The sequence below is a fragment of the Bactrocera neohumeralis genome, chromosome 3, assembly GCF_024586455.1.
Source record: "Bactrocera neohumeralis isolate Rockhampton chromosome 3, APGP_CSIRO_Bneo_wtdbg2-racon-allhic-juicebox.fasta_v2, whole genome shotgun sequence".
Classification (NCBI taxonomy): Eukaryota; Metazoa; Arthropoda; class Insecta; order Diptera; family Tephritidae; genus Bactrocera; species Bactrocera neohumeralis.
In genome coordinates, this window is record NC_065920.1 from 33,081,898 (window position 1) to 33,092,766 (window position 10,869).

General features: G+C 39.3%; 1 protein-coding gene across 1 annotated transcript; it reads right to left on the bottom strand.

Moving 5' to 3' along the window:
• Positions 1–283: 283 nt before the first annotated feature.
• LOC126752966 (uncharacterized) lies at positions 284–1,893 on the bottom strand. Its single transcript, XM_050464019.1, has 2 exons — positions 868–1,893; positions 284–472 (listed from the first exon to the last, which is right to left on the bottom strand). The coding sequence occupies exons 1-2, from the start codon at positions 1,891–1,893 to the stop codon at positions 284–286; spliced, it is 1,215 nt and encodes a 404-aa protein (XP_050319976.1).
• Positions 1,894–10,869: the final 8,976 nt, after the last annotated feature.

Sequence of the window (10,869 nt, forward strand, 5' to 3'; positions counted from 1 at the left end):
CCATTTTTTTCGAAAGTGTTCCTATTTCCAGTATTTAATAGCACCACTTCGAGCGATGAGAATGCCTTGAGAAGAGCGTCTCCTCGTTTGTTCGTACTGACACTTCCCCAGTCCACAGCCCATGCGTTAAAATCACCTGCTACCACGTTATTCGTAGTTGTTAGGATTTCCTGTACCAGATCATAAAAAATCCTCTCAAACGCGCCTTGCGGGACACTCGGTGGTATATAGCAGCTATAAAAGTTGATTCCACAGATCCTGGCCCGTGTGAAGTAGGGCTTTCCTAGTAGTGGTTTTCCTGGAAAGCTTTACCTCCACATGCCCATATGGCGGCTTTGCGGGTGGTGTCTGAAGCCCATGTGGCGTTGTCTATGTTTTTGTACTGTTCGCACAGTATTGCCACGTCCACCTTCTCCTCAAAGACGGTTTGCTTAAGCAAATCTTGCGCCGCTTCACAATGATTCAGGTTTAGCTGGATAACTTTCATTTGTTGAATTTTTTATATGCTTCCTGATATAGAGGGCATCTTTTACTACCTATTTGGTGGTTTGAATTTTCCCTTCCCTTGCTCTTGCAAGCACCACAAGAGGGAGTCTTGTCGCACGTCTGTGCGAAGTGCCCTTTTTCGCCACATCTTAGACAACACTTGCTCCTGTCGTCCGAATTTTTACATGCTGCTGCCAGATGCCCATATTCCAAGCACCTGAAACACCTTTTTAAATTGGGTTTCTCTCTTAACCTGCAGACTACCCAGCCTATCCTAATTTTTCGCTCATCTAGCAGAATCCTTGCTTCCAGCGCAGGGAGGCTTACTACCGCTACCTGTGTACCCGCATATGCCGCCCTGAGGTTTTTTATCGCACTCACATCAAAGTTTTTTAGTTTTTTCACCTGCTTCCGTATAGCTTCCGAAATGTCCTTCTTGGTTGTGATTTCGTCCAGGTCCCGAATCTCTACTATGACTTCGTGGGTAAGCGCTTTGATTTGTGCCTGGTCTCCCAGCAGTTTGCTTATTTCGCCCCTTAGTTCGCTCGTACTTTCCATTTGGGTTTCTTTCAGTTCCAGCAATATTTCACCTTTGGCTGTCTTCCGAATACGCGATACATTTTCGCCGAGTTTCTGCAGATTTTCTTCTTTTCTCACCTTCATAAGGATGTCTCTATAGGACATATCTCCAGAGCGCGCTATGACTATAGCATCGGGCCGTGGGGGTGGCTTTCGGTCAATTTTTTTGTGGCTTTGTGGCTTGCGCTTGACGCTTACCCAGCCGTCATCTTTTTTTCCCTCTTTTTTGGATTTATCAGGGCTATTTCCTGATGTCTCTTTGCTTCGCTCCGCGTGCTGGTTTTTCGGTGCCTCTTCGTGCGCCGTTTTATTCCTTTTAGGCGGTGTTTTCCGTTTGGGCTGATTTTCCTCGCGCGGCCTCTTTGGTGTTGTTTCCGTGTTTGTGGTTCTGAGCTGCACCTTCCGTCTTACTTCTATTATTTTTGTGTGCTCCTCCAGGGCTTTTGAATATAGCTTTGCTATAGAACTAAGGATGTCTCTCATATTGTTATTTATAGACCGCTGCGGCGGATGCATTGCTTCAGTCAGTCTTTTTATGGCACTTCCTAGTTCAGAGAAGTAGTCCCCGGGATGTTGTGCTACTTTGGCTTGAGGTGTACTATCTTCTAGCACCGGTGGTGAGGACCTCGCTCGCACCGGTTTACTGATTGTGGGCGTCTGATTTGGCGATCGGGCTATCCTCGATACACGTTTGAATGGATCTACTTCCGTATTTGGGGTCCTCACAGTCAGATCCGCCTCTGATCTCGAATTTTCAGCACGGCTACTCATTAAAATTCCGCCTTCATTGTATATGTTGTTTGTATTGTTTCTCGAATTGTTTTCCATTTACTTCTTTTATACAGCGCATCGTGTGTAGGGGGTGGGCCGAAATAGACTGGAATGGGTATACCCTCGGGGACAATGCCCCTACCCCAGTTCCCTGAGGCCAGTCCTTCGCTTTGCCGGTCCCGGAAAACACGTACGGACCGGCGCTCACCCGGGGCAACATAGGCTACTACTCCTATGCCCAATGCACACTTCCTGACCAAGGACCGAAGTGGCTGTTTACTGACACACGCCGCAGCTGATACCTCGGCAGAGTCAAGCTCACATCACCCCCTCCCTTTCGTCAGCGGAGAAGTCGCTGGCGAAGAGTTCAAGGGACTCCCAGTATGCTGCGTCGTGTACCGGTCAGGTAGATTTAATCAGCCGCACCTAACATGGTGAACATACGCTGACCAGGAAGCCGCCCATTATGGATCCGTCGCGCCTGGATTTTTTTATTACACAACATGCCCTTGCATGTTGCGGGAGACACATATTTCAAAGGGGCGGTGTCGATTCGCCCACTGTCACAGGAGTTTCAACGGTCTTGCTGGCTTTTATACCGCAACCTCCACTCCCGCCGCTTCTCGTCGGGGATTGCTTATTCGCTTAAACTTATTTCGCAACTAACCTGATACTACAGGCCGTCCGGCTATCCGCGACCTGCCGACCCCCCCGCTCAGCGACGGTGACTATTCCCCTTGGAAATTTAAAGTCCCACCGGCTTGAAGCGAAGCGGGATTGTGCACATTGACGCAGATAATTCTACCGGCTTACAAACCATACCAAACCGTTGTCGTTCTATACGTCAGTCCGATTTGCTGCGAACGGCGCTGAATCGACTCTCCATGGTCTTCGTGTACACTCTCAGCTACGGCTGCTATATTTTCTTCATTGAGTGCTGGATTATTTGGTCTATTTGGTCGAATATTATCCAAAATTAAATGCTGGGTCTCAAGATGGCCTCAGCTTGACCCGACCTACGCACGATAAGGCTATTGAAAAAAGTATCTCTACTTTGATCACCCCTTATCTGGTACCGGGGAACAGAAGTTTAGAAGTGAGATCACAAACATGGAATCACATGAAAAGCATAAGGTTTATTGCTTTTAACGTTTCTCTTGAACCTGTGCATCTAATGTCTAAGCTTTGGATGGGAGCGGATAAAAATCATAGGATTCACTTATTTCAACGCCGGGTGATCAAGAGAGGAAAATATTTCTTACAAATTTAATTTGTATTCCTTTAGTAGTTGCAAAATATGTACAAAACTATTATACTCTGTGAAAGATATTGTGGAGCATAGAAACAATTTTCACATTTTTCGTCGCAGAACATCAAAACTCTCAACATTTAGCCCACTTTGTGTTTAAACTTCAAATCCATTATAAGAAAAAATACTAGAATACAGTGAGCTGTAATATGTGATATTTTTGATAAAAAATATTTAAATCACGCATCGCTTTTAATTCGCATGTAAATTTATTCTCATTGTCAATGTACAGTTAATTTGATAAAATTAGTGAAAACTTTTAGTGGTGCACATGTAAAGCACAGAGCCCATAAAAAACACTGCTTCATTAAATGTTTAATTTTTTAAATTAACAAAAGCAAAATAGTTAAGTCAGAATGAATAAATCTGCAACTAAATGTATGTAATTAAAACTTTGCCACAAGTGAAAAGCGATTAAACAGCAAATACTAAAAGCAAAACCTTATCGTCCATAATTAATTTCATTTAATTTTATGCACAATAAGTGAACACTCACACAAGCGCAAATACACTCACGAGCAAGAATAGTTGAGGTCGTACTGAGAGGGGCGGCACCGGCTTGCAACAGTTGATCGGGGGTGTGGCTCAAGAGAAACCCCAATGAACTTTGTGGCATGAGCATAACACATGCCAACAACATTAACTTAATTACACACAAACTCTTATATGAGAATAAGTTTGTGTGTGTGTTAGCAGCGGCGTTGCCATCTTCATCAACATCAGCATGAACATTATCATCACAGCCATACTCAGCAGCTCCGAATATTACAGTGGCAAATGCCATTAATTTTACAGCACCCGGAGCGAACCACTGGGACGCCGCCTTATCGCATTCAGCATGGATACGAGCCTTTTCTCTGCCTTCCTTTCTCCTTTTTGGCTGGCGAAGGCGAGTGCGAGCGCACACATATGGGTCCAAGGAAATTTTCATAACTATAATTGCTTACCCAGAGCATTCGGTTACATAAGTGCGGAGTTCTAGTAAAAATAGTTAGTTAAAGGGTAAAAGTTCCAAGCGCTCCAAGGCACACGATAGCAACCATGTGGACTAGTTAGTTGCGTTAATTGTTAGCTCTAAATATTAATATTCTACCGTTTGAATAATGTCTTTGATGCGAACGAAAATCGCAATATCTGCTGTTAATATCTTAACGGTGTATTTATATTTATATGGAAAATTTTGTAGCACTGGTTGGCATCATCTTTATAGTGGAAGGATCTCGTTCTATTGCCCCATTTCGGGATTAAGTACATAAAATTTAAATCATAAGAAAAATCGGAATAAAAGCGTTGAGGTAAATGACTCTGGGCGAGAGGTGTTTTGGGCTCCAAATAATTATATAAATTTTTTATATAAACTGTCTATCGACAAAGTTTTCTATTATACCGGTCTAGATAGTATGACTCGAAGCTTCGAGTAGGGTTCTGGCATATAAATGTTTATTGACTAGAAAATTTATTGTATAAACGGTCTTTTGATAAGAACTAATGATTTCCCTAGAAGAGATCTTACGGAGAAAACGTCCAAAAGATTGTGTTATGGACAGAAACATAAAAAATTCAACAAAATCATTGCATATGACTACATGCTTTATACTAAAATGTGTTGTGTGAGAATTCAACATACATTTTTCAAAGAAACAGACAGGCTTATAATCAAGTTTTTATTTACTTATTTTATTGATCATATCCTATTTTTACTTCATAACTACAATTTGCTTGACTAAAATAACTATAAATTTAATATATTAATTATATAAAAAAAATCAACCATAGAATCGAAAATAGTAGAGATATGCGGTTTCTACCAAGATCATTTCACCAATAATCAGCGATAAGCCACATTACAGACTCAAGGCACTTACGAAGTCGGAAATCACTATATTGGTTATATTTGAGCTACTTGATAATCTGAACTGTTTGCATTTACTTTTGGCGATTCAAGTGTGCTCCATGCGATTTCGTTAAGTGTACTCAAATATTCATCGAAATACTGGACGTAAAGTTTGCTAAAAAAGATTAGTAGATTTACTCTGTTTTTGGCACCAAGACACATTCCAAGGGAAAGACGTTTTTAAAGTTGCAACTCTTTCTTTACAAACTGACCAATATTTTCTGTGAATAGTCAGCCATAAGCCGCGGGATGGATGGATTACCGGCCGAGCTATTCAAATATGGTGGCGAAGAACTGATAAGCAGCATATTGTCATCTTCTCTGTATGACGAAAGCATGCGTGACTATTGGAATTTAAGTGTCCTCTGTCCAATCTACAGAAAAGAAAACCCCCATAATCTGCGCCACCTACCGTGGGATTAGTCTCCTCAACATCGCATATAAGGTTCTATCGACCAACAGCCGCCGTTAACAAACTGATCTTTATCAGTAAGGCTAAAGGTCTGGAAAATCAACAATTGACCAGATATTCACCATGTGTCAAATCTTTAAGTTATGTGAAAATGGAATATATCCCCGCTCACTCTCCATATAACGGTACTGTCAATAACTAAATACGACAGAGACAGTAAATTTTAGCACCGAAGTGGTATGGAAGAGCTTTATGGGAGCTGGTGTAAAAATTGGACGATGGGCGTGGTACCGCACACTTATTGGTGAAATCCCATTTCTCGGGACTCGACCAACCGATTTTGACAAAATTTAGTACGTGGCATTCCTCTTATAATCTTATGTCAGATTGTGGAAATGGACGAAATCGGACAACAACCACGTCTACTTCCCATATAGCACAATTTTAAATTCCACTTGATTCGTGCAATTTCCAGAACACAAATCAAATTAAGAATATATAACGGGATAAAGCTTCTCGAATAATGATCTTAGTGTATGCCACCTTATATGTGGGTCAATGTGTGATGTATATAACTGAAATTAAGGTACATTCCTTCTCTTATAATGTTATGTCTGTATGTCAAAAATGGATTAAATTGGATCAATACTCCCTTTAGCCCCCATATACTTCATATAAAGATTTTCGGACTCCCCGGTGACTTTGTACCGCATATATGGGGCAATATATGAGTTATCCCAATGAAAATAAAGGAGCGTGTCTTGCTCAAAGTTATATTTGTGCCTAAAATATATAAATTTGAGCGAAAAGTTGGCCTAGCCCCTATATAACTAATATCAGGATTTTCGAACATCCGGCTGACTTTACTCTATATGATTGGTTTTACAAGTACACCTTAAAGTATTTCTCTGGCTTTGATTGTTGCAAATTGCAAGAGTATAAAATGTTCTGTTCAGTTGCACCCGAACTTACCCCTTCCTTACTTGTTTTACCCACCCCTTAACAAGTATTTTGGTTTTTTTTTTCAAAAGAAATCACATTACTCTTATTGAAAACCTTGTATATGCTTCTGATAGCTATAGCATTCTTATTTACTAAATCATGAATAAATAATTTGGATATATAGTTAAAATAACCGTTGTGTGAGCAAAACAGTAGTTCTCTCCAGAGAGGTTCCGATATTCCATTCCAATTTAACTTCATAATAATTACGTAGCTAAGCACAGGTGAGCCATTTGCGGCAATAGTTGGATTGAGGTTGGGTATGTTTGAGCTTGCTTTGTTGACCTTGGAATGACAGAAACGTCTGCCCCGGAACCAATTAAAAATGCATGTTGGTTGATGTATCGCAAACACAAATTTTTTTTATTACCATAGTGCTTGCCAACCTCTGATACTAATCTAGCTGAACTGGCCTATTATACATAAATCTGGCGCGCTATCGGCCCCTGGAGCGGTCGTTGCTTTGATAATGTGGCGATTTCAGCTCGTATATTGGAAATTTCTCCCAATGACTGAGTTTCGGTGCTAAAGTTACACACGTAGCCGTCTTTCAATGCCAGCAATTCCGTGATGAAATCCGCAATTTTGACCTTCTCACTGGTTGAAGCGTTGGTGGCGATGATAGCTGCCTGCCTAGAAAAAATATGCCTCGATGTTATCTTCCGACATCGTTGTGAGCGGGATTCGTGACAAGAAAATGTTTTTAGAGGCGACATCTGCAATACTTCCACCATCGGTTACAAGCGTTCTATTGTTTAGGCTCATGTTGGAAATATTAAAAAATGTTGTAGGGCAATGGAGCAAAGCTTTGGTGGTTAGCAACAGAAAGGAAATTTTATTAGCATTATAAAATGGAAATAAGGGTTGTCAGGACGAATAAAGTTTCTATTTTAGAGTTGCAATTTTAAGACTTTGTCAGAGTTGCACTGCGAACAGGGTGACTCCTCCACATATATATTATAGAGTCTACGATGGTTTCTTCTGTGTCTTTCTGGCAAGCCTAATATACCCTGAACAATGTATAAACAATAGATTTGAGTCAAGCCACCACGTGATCTGCTCGAATAGTTTCTAGTATCAATTAAGCGCCTAATATGTCATTATTATGTCGCTTTGCCAACAAACAAGTTTCATCAATACTGGACACATGCAGAATATATTATAATAACTGAGGCATTAAGTGATTGTTACCAAAAAACATGTGTATATTTGAAAATATTGACAGCTATAAGTCAACAAGCAATTGCAGTTAAAATCGTTTCATATTCATATTTAACTGAAAAATTTATTATTTTACAAATATTCTTGTAGTTCAATATTTGCTAAGCGCCTATTCAAGCAAAAACAAGAAAAAACGTTAACTTCGGCTACACCGAAGCTAATATACCTTTCACAGGTGCATTTCTTTTAGTAACTATGTGTTCAGTTTGTATGGAAGCTATATGCTATAGTAATCCGATCTGGACAATTTTTTCTGAGATTACATTGTTGCCTTAGAAAATAATATATTCCAAATTTTGTGAATATATCTTGTCAAATGTGAAAGTTTTCCATACAAGAACTTGATTCCGATCCTTCAGTTTGTATCTTAAAAACTGAAGGACTAGTTCGTATATATACAGAGCGGACGGACGGACGGACAGACAGACAGACGGACATGGTTAAATCGACTCAGCTCAACATACTGATCATTCATATATATACTTTATAGAGTCTCCGACGCTTCTTTCTGGGTGTTACAAACGTCGTGACAAACTTAATATACCCTGTTCAGGGTATAAAGAAGCAGAACCAGTTCAATAGAAATGTACATATATGCGTATATATCGTGTGTAAGCTCGCAGTCAATTTAATTGACAGGAAATTTATGTAATTCTACAACATTTGGTAAAGTAATACAAATTAAATTAAAGATTTAATACAATAGCTAACATAACCGCTTTTTTATAGCTCGACAATCCGAGTTTATTGGCAAATAAATATGTGCACATGTACATAAATTTATAACTGCACGCATTGGTTCGGTTTTTGACAATCAAACATGCAATGCATAATGGAATTGTTTGCTCACATTTGTTTGATCATAAATTGTATGCCCTGCATTTACATGCCCGCTTTTTTATTATTTATTAAACCATTGTTGTTAGCTTTAACTTTTTTCGATTTTTCACATTTCGACCGTAAAAAATATCGGCATGATGGCATAAATGAAATGTGCTGACTTCGGGACATTTGTATCAGCATATTAGGACTGAAGTAGCATGAGGTTTTGAAATGAGTAGCAACAATCTGAAGCTGCAGTTTGGGGCGGTGAGCACAAAAAATTGAAATGTAAGTATGTATTTCACAAATTTTCAAAAATATTACGAGCATATATATAACTACAAAACATTAAATAAGAACAGTATATAGCTGCATGCAAATAAAGGCTTTAATATTTTCGAATATTTCACCAGGAAGTATTTATGTTCTATAATAATTCTAACGTATACTTCTCCAATATATGGCTATACTAATTTAGTTGTATAATTGCGACTGAATACGAAAAAATTCACACTAAAAACTTCTCAGACAGTTTGTGAATGCTCCATACAGTATAGTTTTAGAACGCGTCCATGCTGGGACACCAACTAAAAGAAATGAACTCCATATTTTCAATCTTTCTTCTATAAAGGCAAATGGTCTTTATGGCCTTGACACGGTAACAGATAAAAAGTGAAATTTTGATTTCTTGGGAAGGTTTCAACAATTGACCTCGATAAATGTATACAAATTCCAATCCTCATGTAACTGTTTCGATTGCCCCAGAGCTAAAGACTGCACCAAAAACCTTTTGCAAACATTTAAATAAAGCTAAGTGCAAAAACAAAGCGTCACGTGCCTTAACACAAGAAACCCATCTGCTGAATCGCAACAAAATCGATCTACATATTTCTGAAACGGATGGTTAGTCGGGAATCATTTACGACTATGGCAAGCGGAAACGGTATTGGTCGAACTGCGGTGAGTCGGGGCAAACAGTTGACAAGCCGGGATTTGCGATCAGAAATGTTTTTACCAACTGTTTATTGGAATTGGCAGATATCGCCTAATACATTCTAGCAGCTGGGCCACTTCAACGACTACAAGATCCCTTTGCCTAGAGTAGAACACATGAAACATACTGCACCACTTGCCCATAGCAAAGTTAACCTTACCGTAATCGTAAAGATTCTTACTGGATACCATACAACAGATATTCAGGCAGGCCTAATAATTTTCACGGACGCAAGTTGTTTAAGTTGTATAGAGGAGGGTGAAGTGAAAGCATCCAGGTACTTTCTCCTCCATTGTCCAGCCTTTGCAAGGCTGAGATTGAAACATCTCTGTAGTCTTACCTTCGCCCACCCAGAAGCCATAGCCGAAATTGTCATACGCCGTTTAAAGAAATTTGTGATAGGCTCAAAGCGTTTTGTTGATTTGTAACGCTTTTATGATATATTATATAGTAGCTTTAGGTACTACAATTTACCGAGATTCCAAGCTATTTAAGTGAGTTCCCAGTTAGGATTGGCCTCTTAACCTAACCTAACTTTTAGCTACGCTTTTTGCCAATAGGAACGAGGCTTACTTTGAGAGTGGTATATGAAATTATCAAAAAGAAAGTTATCGAACAAAACGGTGAATAATTATCTCCTAATACTAATTGAGATAGAATTAGTGTTATATAATAGGTTGCCAAAAAAGTCTTGCGGTATTTTCGCTAGTTGGCACTGAAAGCGCGTAGTTCTAGTTTTATTCGTCGCATCGGGTCATGCTATACCTTTTTGGAAAGCTCATTTCACGCGCTAAAATGCGTTTGATTGATTGTCGTTTCTTTTAAGTCGTTCGTGAGTTATAGCGCCGAAAACATAAAATAGAAAATACGGCATATTTTACAGCCCTACTACGATAAAGGCAAAAATGCATCTCAAGCATATGCAGTTTTGGACCCGATACAGTTTCCATTTCCACCGCACAACGATAGTTTCAACGAACTGTCGTCGAAAATTGCGATAAAATCGCTAAATTGGTCGAAAGAGACCGGCATAGTAGCAGCCGGAGCATCGGTCAAGAGCTGGGCATGAGTCATCAAAAATTCATTTCAATTTCAATAAAAAAAATCAAAAATACCGCAAGACTTTTTTGACAACCAATTATACTATACATATTCAGGGTTTGTCTGGAAAGTAATGGGACTGAGTTGATTTAAAAAAGTTTATTGAACCAATCGTTACAATTCTATGAAAACTTTCAAAAAAAAACTTTTACGTGGATGTCTTACTACTTGCCGGACAAACCCTGTATACTACGTATAATAAATTCCGATATTCCAGCAAACTTTACTATTTTATAAGTAGTTTTGCGCTGAAAATTAACGGAATTGATCTAGACCGT

Bases quoted from the DNA above. Each gene is read 5' to 3' on its own strand.
- LOC126752966 (XM_050464019.1), bottom strand. From the start codon at position 1,893: ATGGAAAACAATTCGAGAAACAATACAAACAACATATACAATGAAGGC. The intron at 473-867 runs GTGAGTGCGATA...AAAGTTATCCAG, and splicing joins AAAAACTAAAAAACTTTGAT to CTAAACCTGAATCATTGTGA.